We start from the raw sequence: 18,842 nt of genomic DNA, 5'->3' as shown, positions 1-18,842 counted from the left end.
AAGTCTCATATTGGCAAGGCTCTTCTAAGACCTTGGCAGTTCTAGGATATTAAATTCATGACAGAGGGGGGGGGGCATGATATGGCCTACCTCCTCGGCCTAAATACCCTTTGCATCACTTGACTAATCCTCAGAAAGCACATTACTATTACGGTGAACCAGATTCCGAGCTCCCCTGGCCAAGTCTTTAAGTCAAGTTTTGGAGTGAGCAGACTTGTCACCAGGAGCGGTTCCACTAGGACTTGCTAAATGCGTGTGTAGACTTTTGGGCCTGGATTGCTTCGGTATATGGCTAGTAATGAGTGAGGTTGCCTCCACTCCCTCAGTCGCAGAACCACCCTCATTGGGTTTTCCACGGCGTTGTTTGTTTTGGGCCTATGTTAAGGATGATTGGTCTAGACTTTTTCGTTTCACATCGAGTAGGTGAACCTTGTCACAGGCGCTTTGCGACGAAAAACCAATGGGTGCAAAGCCTGCCAAACTTTGTTCGCATGGCTCCTGATTGGAATTGGGCCTATTAAGGCCTGGCCCATTAACACGATTACGCTAGCATCCGTTGGAGGGAAAATTTCCCCCTCAGTTCGAAATTCAAACTTCAAATCGTGTTTAACAGATTTGGAGTTTTGTGCTGAAAAGGCACTGGTAGGCTTGGAAGATGCATGGAGCCCAGAGTCGTTAGCCACGTGTTCAGGATCTAAGGAGGAAGCATCCTGTGCTGACTCGTCAGTATTACTTGGGAACTGACTCGGCCAAGTGGGCTCTCCTGCATCTCGGGCCGTTGACTCAATGAAACGATGCTCAGGAACTGCAATCGTAGCAAGGTGGTCCACCGCTTTGGCATTGTTGTTAACATCAGCAGTAAAAGTATAAAAGATTTCACCATGAGGGATCTCCATCCGTTTCAAGTAATCCTGTTCCTTAACAATGGTGTAGGCATTTATTTCAGCTCGTAACCAAGGGCCGAACTCATCACCTTCAAAGTCCCATTCACAAGCTTGGTCAACTGTGGGGGGGAGTAAGGCAAGAACTTTTATTGTGCCCTAATTTGCCGCAATAGTAGCACAGCTCTGCAAGCGTTCGTAAGTGAATTGAATCCAAGAGCCACCCTAGCCGAAATTATGGAAATATCCAATGGGAAGCGGTTTCGTCGTGTCAATCTCGACGTGGAGGCGCATGTACTTCATGCCTATAACATTGGTTCGAGAAGTATACTCGCATTGTAGCACCTCCGAAAACAAACCTCCAATACACTTGGCATTTCCCATAGTCATATATTGGAGGAGTAACCCATGGATTTACACCTAGAAAGTAGATAGCTGAAAGTTCAAATCCTCTAAAGACAGGTTGGGAGTCCATTCACGTAGCACCTGATGTGTTCCATCAATAGACTAGGATCTCTTATGCCAAATCCTATTCTGGTCCGCACTTGTCCTGAAACAAAAGAGAAAGGTATTGGGGCGAAGAACTTCAAAGCTCATAGGCTCATTGGTGAACCAGGCACGTCTAATGATGGGTTGAACAATATTTTGTCGGATGGCTTTAGAGGTCAACACCTTCCCCACGAGGTTAAGTTGAGATAATCGTTGTGCAATATCCTCATCATCTACTAGCTTTAACTAAGGGCATTCTTTGCTTGTGGTGCCTGAATGTGGATCCACCATTGCGGTTGAGCTGAAAAACTTGCAGCACACCAAGCAGTATACGCCAAGTTGTGATAACTAACTTACAGAATCAAATATGAAGAATAAATATATCTGATTTTAAGATCTAATAGCCATTTCCAGAGAATAAACATCCATTGACCTTCCAATAGTAGACTTGGTGAATAGTGTCACTAGGTCCTTGTTTTCTTTTTGGGGAATTTGGCCCAATACCCCTGTAGGACCGAGCTTCATGAATTTTGCCCCCTCAATTCATTTCTTTTTTATCTACCCCTTAATATCCCTTATAACCCTCAAACAAAAAACAATTACTTACATATCCTTTTATTTTTAAAACCAAACAAAAATAAACTATTCCTTTTCTAAACGTCTTTACACTTTCACAAATACAAAAATACAAAAAAAGCAAACAAACGGCTTTATACACGAACACACAAATACAAACAACCAAACCGAAGCTGTCGTGGAAAAGGCAAACATTAGGATCTCATCTCAGCACAGGGAATAAGGTAATTGGTTGAATCTCTTTCTTTATTTGTTGCCGTGGGACCGGTGTGGGTTGTTTTTGTGTGGATTTGGCTTTATGTTTATTTCTTTCGTTGCCGTGGAGTGGGTTTTTATTTATAATTTTTGTGTTTATATTTTTTGAAGATTTAGGATAGATTTATATTGGGCATTAGTAGGAAATGAAGAGAGGAAAAAAATGGGACTGGTTTGGCCTTGATCAGTGGCCGGAGGTGGAAGAAATAACCCGGTGAAGAATCGGGTCGGTAGTGGTTTAGGTGGGTTTATTTTTTGAAGATTTAGGATAGATTGATATTGGGCATTAGTAGGAAATGAAGAGAGGAAAAAAATGGGACCGGTTTGGCCTTGATCGGTGGCCAGAGGTGGAAGAAATAAACGGGTCAAGAATCGGGTCGTGCTGGTTTAGGCGGGTTCGGGTCGACCCGGACAAGGGTTGAAGATGGATTGAACGACATGTCGTCTGGGATGAACGACACCCAGACGACACGTTGTTTTTTTTTTTTAATTTTTAAATTTTTATAAAAAATGTTTTTTTTTGGGTATAGATATATATATAGAATTGAAGATAAAAGAAAGAGAGAGAGAGAGAGAGAGAGAGAGAGAGAGAGAGAGAGAAATTAATTAGAGAAAAAATGAGAGAAATACTTTATGATTATTTTTTTTGGGTATTTTTTGGGAAAGAATGAGAGAAAGAGAGAGAGAGAGAGAGAGAGAAATTAATAGTAATTCATAAAGGAATGTAATACCGTCAAGAATTCCCTATTAGATTTTTTTCCTTGTATTCATATACAAAATAATGAAATATATTATGAATTTTGTGTCACAAATATGTATGAAAACTAGGATGGCGTTTATTTGATCCAAAAAGCATAAAAGCATCCTGTCTAGATAAAGGTAATATGTTTTAACGGTTGTTGACTAAGACCAAAAGGACCCTTACAAGCAGCAACATCAACATACCCATCCTTTCCACAAATTCCAACACATGCTAAAACCCTTAAATTACCATAATATATATATATCAGAGAGAGAGAGAGAGAGAGAGAGAGAGAGAGAGAGAGAGCAAAAAGAAGTAAGGTCGCCGACTACTAGAAGACTGCACTTTGTTCTACAAATAAATAGAAAAGAAAAAATGCTTATACATGTCAAAACTCTCCAATGGGGAATAAACTGTATAGTATCAAAGTGCTCTTCCTCTGCTGGCTGATGCTATTGCTATGGATATGTTAAAACTAAAACCTCTCAAGTGTGCATATAATCACAAGAAGCACCCTTCTTGCAATGACCACTCTCATAATACTTGCAAACTCTCTGTCCCTTAAACGGAGGCCTTGAAGAACCTCCCCCTACCCTTCCCCCTCCATTACCAAACGATGACTGCCTGTTCCAAGGTTTATTACCCCCACCATAACCAGAATCCCCACCGTGAGATCCTCTATCCCTCTGATTTGAGTATCTATCTGCATTATGATTCCGTTCGCTTCCCCATTTCCCTTGGTTCCCTGTTGGTGCGCCCCAACCCGGATTTGGATTTCCTGGTGGTGGCCCTTGACCAGGAGAAAAGAGAAAAATACTTTATGATTAATTAGAATTGAAGTTGAGAATTCCAGAGTTAGTACTTTCTAAAGGTATAGATATATATATATATATAGAGAGAGAGAGAGAGAGAAAGAGAGAGAGAAGATCGATGCATAAAATTTTAGGTACATGGTTAGCTAGAAGCAAACACGCAAACACTTTATCCCCACAAAAGAAAAAAATAAAAAATTAAAGAAGAAGAAGAAAGAAATATTTAGATGGCATGCACACTGCTATACATTAAATGTGCAGTAAATGTTATGGCATGCACAATATCCTTAGGAAGAGAGCGTATGAAATTGAGGATTGCGGATATTTATACATGTATGTATGCATAGTTGACAATGTTGTTAAAGGTAGATAAAAGTTTATTAATGTTGTCAATGTACATTTGTAGGTTGTACTTTATAATGGCACCAAAGAGGAACTTGCGACGTCAACCGAAGAAGGGAGTTAAGAAGGTGGAAAGTAAGAGATGCGGTGGTAGCACAGCAGCAGCACCCGACTCTAAGCGTCAACGTATTACTAGGAAGAAATCCAAATCTGAGACGGAAAGCACCAAACTTCGAGGGCACGTTCCACTTTCCTCTCCCCCATCTGATACGGTAAGTTTTATATTCATTTAGGTTGTTTTGTGCGGTAAATGATAAGACATGTGACAGTATTTATTCATGAATGTGAAAACTGAAGAAAAACTTCACCCGATGGCCATCGGTAATTGCCGATAGGCCATCGGGCTTTTTTTTAAGTTCATTGTAGGTTGATTACCGATGGTTTCATCGGTAATTACCACTTGTGCAAAAATGTGAACCCATATGTCTTAAGATTTAGTTGGAAATTATTATTATCAAGTTAGGGTGGAAAAATAGGGTATGATTAAATCGTTGATGTCAGTTCCATTTATGTAATTCATATTGCAGCCCATCGATGCTCCAAAGGAACGGATGTTGCAGGATGCCGATATAAATAAAGGTAGGGCACATTCATTCGGGAATCCAATAGGGGCGAACAAAGTAATTACAAGTGTCCTCACAAGTGAGCAGCTCGAAAAGTATAGACAAACATGTTTTGGACACTTACTTGACATGAAGAACCTCCGGTTCTCTGGTCAGTTAGTGCATCACCTGCTTTGCAGACAAGTTGAGTCCAACAATCCAGAAGTACTGGAGTTTAACTTCGGCGGATCTGCAGTGCGGTTTACGAAGTGGGAATTCGCACTCATTAGTGGGTTAAAGTTTTGTAGGTACCCTTCGATGTATGATTTGCAAATTTCCAAAGGAAATGAGCTGCGCACGAGGTTGCTAGATGATAGGAGTGACTTGAAACCGCCCAAACTGGAACGACTATTCAAGGATACACTTTTTGTGGATGATTGGATGCTGTTAGAATTGCGTTACTATATTTCTTAGTTCATGGTGTACTCGGAATGGATCCGAAGGTTCAAATAAAAAAAAATTCATTGATTTGGTTGCTGATCTCAACGTATTTAATTCCTACCCTTGGGGCATTCTGAGCTACAAGGAGACGATCAACTCATTCCACAATGCATTCCAGCTACGAGGACGAGGACATGCAGTAAAGAATATATCACAGTATTATGACCTAAAAGGTTTTCCATTGGTGTTTCAGGTACGGTAATATATTTAATACATGTAGCGTTTACTTAAAATTTATTTTTAATAACCTATAATTTGTATTTTGTAGGTGTGGGGGTTTGAAGCAATCCCTGATTTTGGTAACCAATTTGCCGACCGGTTGGAAACCCGTTGTCCGAGGATCCTTGGATGGCATACTCCAAGGCAACAGAACCATTTTGCTGTCCATAATTGGTTCTCCTCCAATAGCAATGTAAGGCAAATTTTGTTTAGACTACATGGTACGACTACATTCAAGTTACATTACCATAGTCAGTTTCCAAATTTACTTTTTTTTCCTTTCTTCATTGCATGTAGTATGTTGTGCACTGGACGTTAGATGCTACCGATGAGGAGAAGACTATGGATTACTGGCGAACAATAGCAGTTGACATACATGAAGTTCGCTACACGTCACCTCCAATTGTAGCACCAATAGTTGGCGCTAAAGATGTTAGAGCTAAAGATGCGTCCAAAGTTGGGGAGCATTCTAGTGGCCCTCCAAATTCTAATTTCAGGGTATGCAATTGTTACTTGCACGCAAATTTGTATTTCATATGTTGTACTAATATATGTTGACTTATGTTTTGGATATTGATATTGATTAGCTTGCTTGCTTGGAGGCAAAAGTTGATGAATTAAATAAAGAGATGGCAGCATTAAGGAAGATGCTTAGTTCTGTTATTGACCAACAAAAGCATCAGGTATCATTTAGACAACTTAGTATACTTTACTTTAGTGCTTCAGCATTATTAAATTACATATTGTAATTCAGCAATTATTTGTTGTTAGAGTTTGGGAACTGCAAAAATAATCATTGTGTTTTGCAGGCCGAGCATCATATGCATAGCCATTCACCATCATCTTCGGTTAGACCATCATCCCCTGTGGCACCGTCTGTTGGAGAGCAAGCTGAAGAATTTAATGCACCCATAGACGGTTCCAATGGTAGGAAGGAGGATGATGATTGTACTACACCGTTTGAGCCTATCGTACCTGGAGGACCCTATGTGGAGGATTCCTGGGCTTTGGTGCCATATCAGCCTTTACATTTCGGGTGGGATGTTGGTGCTTCAGCTGACAGTCCACATCATGACCAATCAGCTGAGATTGAGGTGGAAGATCGGAAGCATAACGTTGGTGATACAAGCCGATTCGGTCGAGTTTACCACCAGTCACATCACGTCATCTCTCCTTACACCGACCCGTGTAAAAAGAAGGTCAAATTTAATCTTACTCGACCTATTGATGCATCAAAGGAGAGGGCGTTCGATGAGTGGTATAGGGTGGCACCGAAGGAAGCAACCGTGTGTACATCTTATATGACGGTGGGAAAGGAATTTTTTGCTGAGCTACTGACCGATGAAGGATGGTTGAATTCCGATGTAAGTTATATGTTTTATGTTCATGCAAAATCATTGTGGTCCTATGTTTGGAATGATGTTTTATTTATCACCTCGCACTTGTTACTTATTTCCTTTAATGTGGTTTTGCAGCATATTGACACTATTTTGTATTTCATACGAAAAAGACGGTTTGATAATGAGAAGATGTTCACCAACACCTGTGCCATATTAGACGTGTTATTTTGGGTAAGATGATGGGATGCTACTGCGTTGCTTAATGTTATATTGATGATATTTTATATTGTATATATTTCATTATTTGGCAGTCATCCATCAAAGGGCGTTATCCCATATGGAGCGCATCTCGTAGCACATATTCATGTGATGCGACCCTTTGTAACTATGTGCGTGGGAGGTCACCCAAACCTAGCGTGTCGTGGCGGATATGTGATTATGTAAGTCCATACATATATTGAAAAAAATTCTCACTAAGTTTCCCATTTTGTGGATAATGAGGTTATGTTCTAATTTGCAGGTGTACATCCCTCTCAACAATGGAGGCGCGCATTGGTTGGCAACATGTGTGGACTTGAAGGCCCGGCATATTGATTTATACTATCCAAATATGGGAAATAAATATGTCCAGAATAGAGAGTTGAAGAATGCGGAATGCCTTACGTATATGCTGCCTTACCTATTGAGGGATGGGGGATATTACGGGAAGAATCTGGACGTGTCTCCCACTTTAGATCCATTCACGATGACCATGATCAAAGATGCACCCCGCCAAGATAATGGGTATGAATGTGTTGTCATTTCAAACAACTTGTATTGCTACTGTTTTTTATTGTGGTTACGTGTGAAAATACACGTAGTTGGTTTTCATTAATGCTAATCATTAATGCTATTCTGCAGGGGTGATTGTGGCGTCTACGCTCTGAAATTTATTGAGTACATGAGTAGTGAGGAGAACCCTTCATTTGGTCCGCAAGACATTATGTTTTTTAGAAAAAAATATGCTGTTGATTTGTACTTTAATAAACTTTCAATGTAGATCGTATGTTTAATGTTATGACGGTCTATACTAATGTTATACTAATGTTATCTTAATATGCTGAACCTATCTTTACTAATGACAACCGTTGAAAAAAAAAGATAAAAGATAAAAGATAAAAAAAAAAACCCTCGGTTGTGGTAAAAATTAAAGGAAAGATGATTATCGATGGTGCATCGATAATTCCCGATTCACCATCGGTAATTACAGAAACGCTTTTTCGTAACCAACAAATAAACCCTGGAAAAATTACCGACGGTTTCGTCGGTAATTTCCGAATGTGTACAGTCCATCAAGTTTTACCAATTTGTTGGGCCCCACAAGTTCCATAATGTGTGTTGAATGCAAAAACATGGCAAATAGGGATTCTAAAATTGTACTAAGGAGAGAAAATCCCAAAATTTCATAAAAGTATATCAAATTTTGCAAAACAATTGATGACTGTTCACCCTCGGTAATTCCCGAGGAAATCGTCGGTAACCACTAAATTCCTTCAGGAATAATTACGTACAGTTTCGTCGGTAATTCCCGAGAGTGTAAAGTACATCATGTTTTGCCAATTTTTTGGACCCCACAAGGCCCCTAAGGTGTGTTGAATGAAAAAACATGCAAAACATGGATTCTATAATTGTACTAAGGAGAGGAAATCCCAAAATTTCATAAAAGTGTATCAAAGTTTGCAAAAAATAAGTACACTGTTCACCCTCGGGAAATTACCGACGAAACTGTCGGGAAAATATAAATGCCCTCTGGAAAATGTACCGACAGTTTCGTCGGTAATTTCCCGATGGTGTACAGTACGTAATATTTTGCCAATTTTTTGGACCCCACAAGGCTTGTAAGGTGTGTTGAATGAAAAAACATGCAAAACATGGATTCTATAATTGTACTAAGGAGAGAAAATCCCAAAATTTCATAAAAGTGTATCAAAGTTTGCAAAAAATAAGTATACTATTCACCCTCGGGAAATTACCGACGTAACTGTCGGGAAAATATAAATGCCCTCTGGAAAAAGTACCGACAGTTTCGTCGGTAATTTCCCAAGGGTGTACAGTAAAGCATATTTTGCCAATTGTTTTTACCCCACAAGCCCTCTAAGGTGTGTTGAATGAAAAAACATGCAAAACATGGATTCTATAATTGTACTAAGGAGAGAATATCCCAACATTTCATAAAAGTGTATCAAAGTTTGCAAAAAAATAAGTATACTGTTCACCCTCGGGCAATTACCGACAAAACTGTCGGGAAAATACAAATGCCCTCTGGAAAAAGTACCGACAGTTTCGTCGGTAATTTCCCGAGGGTGTACAGTAAAGCATATTTTGCCATTTTTTTTTTACCCCACAAGCCCTCTAAGGTGTGTTGAATGAAAAAACATGCAAAACATGGATTCTATAATTGTACTAAGGAGAGAATATCAAAAAATTTCATAAAAGTGTATCAAATTTTGCAAAACATATGTACACTATTCACCCTCGGGAAATTATCGACGAAACTGTCGGGAGACTACAAATTCCCTTTGGAAAAATTACCGACAGTTTCGTCGGTACGTTCCCGAATAATTACAATGCGTAATATTTTGCCAATTTTTTTTACCCCACAAGGCCCCTAAGGTGTGTTGAATGCAAAAACATGGAAAATTTGGATTCTATAATTGTGCTAAGGAGAGTAAATCTCAAAATTTCATAAAAGCATATCAAATTTTGAAAAAACATGACAACTGTTCACCCTCGGTAATTCCCGAGGAAATCGTCGGTAATCCCAAAAAACCCTCTGGAAAATTACTGATTGTTTCGTCGGTAATTACCGATGGTTTACAGTACATCAAATATTCCAGAGGTTATTACGGACGAATTATCATGCTTTGTAGACCCTCGGGAATTACCGATGAAATCGTCCATAATTTTTCCAGCCGGCATTTGTGGTTTCCCGACAGTTTCGTCGGTACTTTCCCGAGGGTGAACAGTCATCTTATTTTTTGCAAACTTTGATACACTTTTATGAAATTTTTTGATTTCCTCTCCTTAGTACAATTATATAATCCATGTTTTGCATGTTTTTTCATTCAACACACCTTAAGGGGCTTGTGGGGTAAAAAAAATTGGCAAAATATGCTTACTGTACACCCTCGGGAAATTACCGACGAAAATGTCGGTAATTTTTCCAGGGGGGCATTTGTATTTTCCCGACAGTGTCGTCGGTACTTTCCCGAGGGTGAACAGTATACTTATTTTTTGCAAACTTTGATACACTTTTATGAAATTTTTTGATTTTCTCTCCTTAGTACAATTATATAATCCATGTTTTGCATGTTTTTTCATTCAACACACCTTAAGGGGCTTGTGGGGTAAAAAATATTGGCAAAATATGCTTACTGTACACCATCGGGAAATTACCGACGAAAATGTCGGTAATTTTTCCAGAGGGCATTTGTATTTTCCCGACAGTTTCGTCGGTACTTTCCCGAGGGTGAACAGTATACTTATTTTTTGTAAACTTTGATACACTTTTATGAAATTTTGGGATTTTCTCTCCTTAGTAAAATTATAGAATCCATGTTTTGCATGTTTTTTCATTCAACACACCTTACAAGCCTTGTGGGGTAAAAAAAATTGGCGAAAGATACGTACTGTACACCCTCGGGAAATTACCGACGAAACTGTCGGTACATTTTCCAGAGGGCATTTGTATTTTCCCGACAGTTTCGTCGGTAATTTCCCTAGTGTGAACAGTATACATATTTTTTGCAAACTTTGATACACTTTTATGAAATTTTTTGATTTTCTCTCCTTAGTACAATTATAGAATCCATGTTTTGCATGTTTTTTCATTCAATTCAACACACCTTAGGGGCCTTGTGGGGTAGAAAAAATTGGCAAAATATTCCGTACTGTACACCCTCGGGAATTACAGACGAAACTGTCGGTAATTTTTCCAGAGGGTATTTGTAGTTTTCCGACGATTTCTCCGGGAATTACCGATGGTGAACAGTCATCAATTTTTTTGAAAAATTGGATACACTTTTATGAAATTTTGGGATTTTCTCTCTGTAAGGATTCTTTTCACATATACCAGGTTAGGCCATCTGCCTCTGTGCTAATAAGCCTTTGCAATTCAAATTTTTTTATGATGCTGAAGAATGATGCAGCATGCATCTCTAGCCATCTTCGTGCTAAGATTTTCAAATTTGTTCAGAATGCTTTGAAGCAACCTGTGTGTCCACCGTTCTTGTGTCATGCTTTCTCTTGCTTCGTCTCTTTGATCTAGATGTGCGGGTCTTTGTAGGATGCTTTACAGCATGCTCTTGGATGCCCAACACTACATTTTCATTGGTAGGGAGTTTAGGAGGGGCATCAGGCCATGGTGTGTGTTTTGATGGTACATTGACATCCAGAGGAGGATCAATTATCCATCTGTAAAGAGACCACACTAATGTCAAATGCATGTGCATAGGAAGAGATTCTGCTAAATGAATTTTAATTAAATAGGCAATTGACTGTCATGATTTTTGTGTGTCAATGATATATATTGAAATTTAGATGGCTTGATGAGGGGTGGGGGGAAAAAAGCATTTCCATATGACAAAATTATTGACTAAAGGTAAAGATTTGCTGAACCAAAGTAAAATAAAAAGAAGCATGCTACATAAAATCATAGTACAATTATATAAGTCAATTGTTTAAAGGATTGTAGTCAAATTGCAAGTAAGAAAGCCCTTGGGAATGAGGTCAGAGGACTGAACAGAAATACATTGAAATGCCACACCAATACCACTTGACCACTTGAAACAATGCAATGACATTCACTTGAAAAGAGAAGTTGAGCATCATTGTCACAGTCACAGGTAGGTTACTAATTTTAAGTTCTACCCATGTGTGATATTCAAAATCACAATTTCACAGCCACAATTTTATGCTTTGAAAATAAATTAGAGACGCATAGTACTTAGAAATTGAAGGATATAACAGCAGAAAGTTTAACATGACAAGATTATTACAAAACATTTCTACCAATTGTATATGATCATTGGCACTGTTGACTCCATCTATGCTTCAAATTTTTTAAACAACCATGACAGCTTTCAGAATGCAAAAACCATATGCACTATAAAATGGAAAATGGATTGGAGACACAATAGGAAAGAAGATATGGTACCTGTAGGGCCAAACCATAACCGCCATTCACATCTTGCTCGAAATAAAGTAACTGGAAAATAAAGCAATTAGATTATAAATTTAATGTCACACCAGCAACACAAAAGAAAATGCAGATGCAGAGAGAGAGAGAGAGAGAGTTCATAGTCATCAAACATGGTATATAAACAATTTAAATGCAAAAATATGAAATATACATACCTTAAATTTGCCTTGTGCATTTGAAGTAACTCTTTCTACAATACCACACTCGGCTTGTTGCTCGTTGATCGTAACACCAAAGAAATGAGCATTTTGCTTATCCACCTGCAACAAAACAAAATCAACCAAACGGAAAATTCCAGAAAGAATGAAAGTCCATGATAACAAACATGAAAGCACCTTTCCACTAACTGATGACAGAATGGAATGTATCCCTAGTTGGCTGTACTCCATCCAGCATCATATCATCATACATATCTCTCAGCAAGAAATGCCTACCACCACCGTTATTAAAAAAAAAAAAAAAAAAAAACCAGAACACAACTTTCACAATTTCTCCCCAAAAAAAAAAAATTCCCAACACCACTAAAAGAAAATCAAAATTAGAGTTGTTGCCTACCTGTTGCTTCTGCTTCTGCTCCTAGGGCTCTCTAAAATCCTGCAGTTTTCTCTCTGAGTCGCCTCTTCACCATCTCCTTCAAAACGCGCAGTCTCCACGCTTACAATCCGGCCGATTCATGAAAGGAAACAGAGGACTCCTAAGGTCTGGTTATGGATAAAGAGATGGAGGGGAAAAGTCGAAGAAAGGAAAGAAAAAAACATATAAAAAAAAAACACATAAGAATATTTTGGGATTTTAAAAGATTTGAGGGGTAGATCAAAAAAGAAATGAATTGAGGGGGCAAAATTCATGAAGCTCGGTCCTATAGGGGTATTGGGCCAAATTCCCCTTTCTTTTTCTTCTTTATCATGGGCCAACTTTCAAAATTTTCCTTATCACATAAAAGTGAGCCCAAAGCTTAATGAACGCCCAAATCTGCTTGGGCCTTTTGCGTTTTTGTTTGCTTTTCTATGTGAAAATACATATTTACGAAAATTATTGAAACGACGTCGTGGATATGGTGACGGTCTTAGAAATCGTCATTGGTGGGAAGCCTAGTGCCATAGATTTCGGCCTTCCCCTTGGAGTGTCTACGATATTCCACAGAAAATCCGAGCTGCCGAAAAAACAAAAACACATAGCCAATTATACGGGCAGAGAGAAAGTGAAAGAGAGAGAAATGGCGTCGTCGCTTTCACGGTGGCTCGTCGATCCAAAGAAGAACTGGTTTGCCGCTCAGCATATGAAATCCCTCTCCAAGCGCCTCCGCAAATATGGTATCCACCTTCTCTCCGAAACCCTAATTTCTAAATTCTATGTTTTTTTCTTTTTTTTCCTTTTCTGGTGCTGATTTCAATTTTTCGGCATTTTACAAAAATTAGGGCTTCGCTACGACGACCTGTACGATCCCTACTACGATCTGGACGTTAAAGAGGCCCTGAATAGGCTTCCCAGAGAGATTGTGGACGCCCGAAATCAGCGTCTCAAGCGCGCCATGGACCTGTCCACGAAGCACGAGTACCTCCCGGAGAATCTTCAGGTTCTTTCTCTTTTTTCCACTCCATTTCTCAATTCAATCTCTTATCAATTAATTGTATTCCTAATCCGATCTGTTAGATTTTGTCGATTTTATCTTTTATAACGCCTCGGGTTTTGTTGGAAACCAGTGTTAGTTTTCTTTGTACTGGTTTTATACTCGTTAGGGATCCAACTAAGAATTTCAGTTTCTGAAAAAGGAAAAGTAGTAAACAATTGGAGATACAGTGGACGTGGAAATGGATCTATTCATTTTTGAAGTTTATTGTAGCATTTGGACACTGGGTATTCTTAAGAATCTTTGTGGTACTGAAATGTGGCTTTTAGGCGCTATCTGTCCACCCCCCATCTCCCCCCTTCTCTTCTACTTTTTGGGAACTGGAAATGAATTCTGCAGTTTATGAAATACCTGTTTCTTTGCTCAATGCATGTTGAAAGTATGACATGCATTGATATGTTATTTGGCTCCAACATATACTCGTTATTTTCGAAACTTTTTTTGGAACATCTTTACACTATTGGTCGAACATACTAAGAAATTAGGCTAGAAGAATGGTTGGGCTAATAGTCATAATCTGAAGTTTCCACCCCTCTAGATATTAATTTCCTATCCATAGTATTTCAGATTTAATTTTAGACTTATTACAACTGTCAAGAAGCCTTATTGGCAGACTATATAGCGTCTTAATTTCCTTATATGTGCACACATATGAAAAACGCATGGATAGGTAAATACTTTTAGACACAATTATTAGTAAATTCATATACGCTCATGGATTTGGTAATATGCCACAGAACCATATTGCGCATTGTTTGTTTGGAAGCCAGCAGCTATGAGCTCTTTCTGGTATTCTTGACATATGCATCCGAAAGAAGGGGGGCAAAAAAAAAATATTGCCTGCTTCTTATGTATACCAGCGGTTCTCGAATGACCTTTTTTCTACTCTTTCTCAGGCGGTGCAAACACCATTCAGGAGCTACATTCAGGATATGCTGTCTCTGGTAAGTGTTTGGAAATTTTATTGGAAAAGAACGCGTTACTTTTTTGTTTGTGTATATGCATGTGGTCGTTTGTGTATTGAAGGCTTTGCTGATCCATTCTCTCTTGCCGCCTTCCTCTCGTTGTACTTAATCCTTGGTCTGGTTCTTACTTATTTTGGTCCATGCCTGTAATTTAAAACATGAAAAATCTTACTGCCAGCTTTGTTTATTTTTTGTTGGCTATTTTATAAAATCTGTCTCATTTTTGAAGTGCAAGTTTGTAGAAGTACCTGTAATTTGGGGTCCACCTCTTATCTAGTATGAGGTATTTGATAAATTGTCATAAGGATTTGGAAGAGAAATTGAATCTGAATCTAGTGCTTTCAAGCTGAACATTTTAAGAAGTGTCATTATGTCATCTGTGTCCTAAAATTTATTGAACTTATTAATTCCTCTTCCTAAGTTTAAAAAATCACCACAATAAAAATTAATCCTCATTTCCCTTCCAATCCTAGACAGTGAAAACATACCTAATTAAAATTCGTAAATTATTATCTCTGCTAGTGGGAATCCCTTAATCCCATTTCTATTTGTTGCCCATTTATATTAAATAAAGCATCCATTATAAAAAATAGATATCCTAGTACTTATATATAAAATCTATTACCTTGTACATTTTGTAGGTTATTGTTGCCTTTGAATGTATATGTATATATATATTGGCTCCCAAGGTCTCGTGTAGCATTTGCTGCTAAAATTAATGGTGAATCTTTAATAGCAAATGCCTTCTAGTTCTGTGACTGTAGCTAAAACAAACAACGGAAAATGATGGGAAGGATATCTAGCATTCCATTCCATTTGTTTTACAAGGAATATAATGTCCTTTCAATTTTCCCTAACCATTTTTCGTGGGGAATCTCATTTATAGTTGTAAGGTGGCTCATCAATGATGGTTATGGGCTAACAGGCCGGGTATCCCGTGTTCAGGGATACCTGCCCCAACCCTGCTAGCTTCTCAAACCAGAATCTGTTCTGGTTGCTTTGCAATTGGGGATCCTTGAACTCACCGGAGTTACATGTACTCATACTCCACAATGCATTAACTTCTTTTTATTTTCTTATTTTATTTTTTTTTGGGGCTGAGAACTCATCTAAAGAACCTTTTCTGTTTATCAAAAAAAGAAAATACCTTTTTAGTTTATGCTGCCCATTGATTGTTTTCTTTGAAAACCAAGGGCAATTAAAATATCCTATCCCAAAACCTAGAATCCAAGAAGCCATTGTGGTTGCTTTACCTTTCTGGTTGTGTTTCTTTTCTACTTTCTGGTTGTGCTTCTTCTTCTTTCCAGTTGTGCCATTGTAGTTGCTTAGAGTTTTCAGCGAAACCCTATCCAAAACCAGGAAAAAATATCAAAACTCATACCCAAACCCAACATGGGTATAGCGATGTATACCACACCGCAAGCCCGACCACTATTATGCTTGCCCAAATCTGCCTTGTTTGGGGTGGTTTCCCATGGGTGTGTTTGCCCTTCTCAGTGGATGTGCTATATGCTGCGCTGTTGGCTACCTAAGTAGTTTAAATTTACCTATTACAAGGTGTATCTATTAATATTTGTTATAAATTATAAATACCATACTGTTCCCGTTTCTTTATTCTGTTTCTTTATCCTTCTCGCTTAGTCTTTATTAAGCATATGACTCTTTCTCAACAATCTCTATCAGGAAAACTGACTGGTAAGACTTCCATAGTGAAGTTGAAATCAATTAGACACATTGCATGTCCATCAAAAGCAATTGATATTTAGCTAATGTGCAACATTTTTCCATGCACTGAGTTCTATGAGTTATGATAAAATAAACTTTGCTTGTGTCTTACAGGTAAAGAAGGAGAGAGCAGAACGTGACGCTTTGGGAGCTTTGCCTCTTTATCAGCGAACCATTCCCTGAGCATGTTATTGTATCTTGTGGCTATAGTTGACTGGAGTTTTGGTCTGTCATATGAGAGACTGTCGTCTATATGCTTATCTTCCCATTTATTTGCATGTTGGTGTCTGATTGGAACTTAAAATATGGTTGCCATATACAGTTTTCCTTTAATTTCTAGTAATAATGTGTGATCACCAACATTTCATTTTAATATCTTTCCTCCAGTAATATGATTTCATCACAAGGGTCATTTTATTTCAAGTTTTTGCCCTCTAATTATATCTCAGAAAAAGTCGTTTCCTTTGGGCCATAAAATCAAAGAAGCGGAATTAAAAGTTGGGTTTCAGTTTTGTGGTTTGCCGGTCAAGAAATTATTTACTTTTTGGTTGTTCAACCATGTAAGCTGATTAACTTTGAAATTAGAAGCCATTGCTGTAGGTCGTATTCTTGTCCACTGAAATGTAAATACATGAATACATTTTTTTAACTGATCTTTTATAAAAATTCTGATGGAACGCATGTAAGTGTTTTACTGCGACCTTAAACGTTTATCATAACTCTTTTTTTTTTTTTTTTTCCTTCACTTTGTCCTGTTTCATGTCGACTTACGAAAAGTTATATACACACATTATCGACGAGTTCTATGTGCATTTTCAATGTCTAACAAGTTTTGCACATGCAACAAGTTTTCAAAAGCTTCAAATGACAAACAATTGACTTAGTGAAAACTTCTCAGTGAAAATGCAATTAGGACTGGAATAAAAATAAAAATGAGTGGAGAGATTTGTAATGCGAAAACCAGGTGTTCTAACTCAAAATGAATTTATGCAACCACGGTGCTGAACCAAATAGTTGCACAGCTACACAAACATGTATTCTAGGGTATCTACATTTTGCCTATATGAGTTATTGCTGTTTTGTCTTTACTTTCTAGTTCAATCAAACAGTTTTTCTTTGTTTTTTGCCCCCCACTTATAAATTGGACAAAATTAGTCATACAGTTTCTAAACAAAACTATATGAGTTAGACATGATTGATTCATCAAATTTAACTGTTGAAATGTATAATTGGCCTTTTCAAAAAAATTAGCCTTTTCGGGAAAAAAAAAACACATAAATTAAAAAAACATAAAAAACAAAAAAAAAACAAAAAACAAAAGAAAACAAAACAATAGTCCATAAGGGCAATGTGAAGGGTTTTTTTTTTATTATTATTATTTTATTTATTTTTAACTTTGAGAGACGAAGTGTCAAATGTACTATAGTTTAGGAGGATAAAATGTAAGTTATAAAAATGTAGTTATCCCTGTAGTCTATCTCAGTTCCTATATCTATTCCATTACTAACATGCAGTTTTTTTTTTTTTTTTAATAAATATTTCATTTATACCTTCTAAAATTTAAGATAAATACAAAAGCATCCTCCAGGTTTATAATAAACCATCCAAATTTTCTGGTGGCAATCTAAATTACCCTTAATTTTGTTTAAACTACGTGACAGTTTTCAGTTAAAAAAATATGTGATGATTTCAAATATAAACTTTTTTAACTAAATAATAATTTCTCAAATATATTTAATTAAATATATTTGTCAAATAATAAATTACTTAAAAAAACTTTTGTAATTGATATTATCATATAGTTTTTTTTAAAAAGAAGAAAAAGAAAAAGGACAGTTTAAGTAAGTTTTAATTAACAGTATAAAAAAAAAAATTTAAGCATTCAAATTAATTATTGCAAAAGGAAATAGAAGAACAAAACTTTTAAAGATAATTTAATTTTGTTAATGGTAAAAGAATAGTTTTACTAAGGGTAAATGAGTAGTTTAAATTGCCTTAAGGGGATATGAATGATTTATTTAAAACCTAGAAGATATTTATATATTTATCCCAAACCTCAAAGGATTTAAATAAAATATTCCCTTCTTTCTTTCTATAAGCCATTGCAACATATAAATATACTAATCTCATAATTATCTTTGATACACAATTCAAAATCAATTACTCCAACCATAATATCAAATGAGATTGGTTTAGTTTTTATGCCACACATCCATATTTATGAGGTCATGGATTCAAAATATATCCTCCCTCACTTCCCTTCATAGTACGAATTACTAGTATATTTTACTCTAATCATAGTTTTTTGTTTTTCTTTTCTTTTGACAAAGACACAATAGGTTGGAATTGGGTATTTTTGCCAAAAAGAAAATTAGCCAAAAATGTTAGTATCTTGGAACATAACGAACCTCATGAGTTTTCCATCCCAGTGAAATTGATCTTTTGCATTTTTCTGGAAACGGGCCATATATATCCGTTAAGGAATCAAAAAGAAACCTATTTACAATTATTTACGTATAGGAGT

At 37.1% G+C, this 18,842-nt stretch overlaps 2 protein-coding genes and 1 long non-coding RNA gene across 3 annotated transcripts; 2 read left to right on the top strand and 1 right to left on the bottom strand.

Moving 5' to 3' along the window:
- The first annotated feature begins 7,473 nt into the window (after window positions 1–7,473).
- Window positions 7,474–7,854, top strand: LOC132803723 (uncharacterized). The gene is made up of 2 exons (XR_009638936.1): window positions 7,474–7,542; window positions 7,660–7,854. It is a non-coding gene; the product is annotated as an uncharacterized LOC132803723 (long non-coding RNA).
- Window positions 7,855–10,969: 3,115 nt separating this feature from the next.
- On the bottom strand, window positions 10,970–12,757 carry LOC132803879 (chaperone protein dnaJ 15-like). The gene is made up of 4 exons (XM_060817674.1): window positions 12,554–12,757; window positions 12,154–12,428; window positions 11,954–12,004; window positions 10,970–11,211 (listed from the first exon to the last, which is right to left on the bottom strand). Exons 2-4 carry the CDS (start codon window positions 12,385–12,387, stop codon window positions 11,200–11,202), a joined length of 297 nt encoding a protein of 98 aa, XP_060673657.1. The 5' UTR covers window positions 12,388–12,428; window positions 12,554–12,757; the 3' UTR covers window positions 10,970–11,199.
- A 330-nt stretch (window positions 12,758–13,087) lies between these two features.
- Window positions 13,088–16,741, top strand: LOC107421221 (cytochrome b-c1 complex subunit 7-2, mitochondrial). Its single transcript, XM_016030410.4, has 4 exons — window positions 13,088–13,311; window positions 13,417–13,574; window positions 14,525–14,572; window positions 16,433–16,741. Exons 1-4 carry the CDS (start codon window positions 13,215–13,217, stop codon window positions 16,499–16,501), a joined length of 372 nt encoding a protein of 123 aa, XP_015885896.2. The 5' UTR covers window positions 13,088–13,214; the 3' UTR covers window positions 16,502–16,741.
- The last annotated feature ends 2,101 nt before the right edge of the window (window positions 16,742–18,842 follow it).

The sequence above is a fragment of the Ziziphus jujuba genome, chromosome 5, assembly GCF_031755915.1.
Source record: "Ziziphus jujuba cultivar Dongzao chromosome 5, ASM3175591v1".
Taxonomy (NCBI): Eukaryota; Viridiplantae; Streptophyta; class Magnoliopsida; order Rosales; family Rhamnaceae; genus Ziziphus; species Ziziphus jujuba.
The sequence above is the reverse complement of the archived record's forward strand: the minus strand, read 5'-3'. Positions and strand labels throughout refer to the sequence as shown.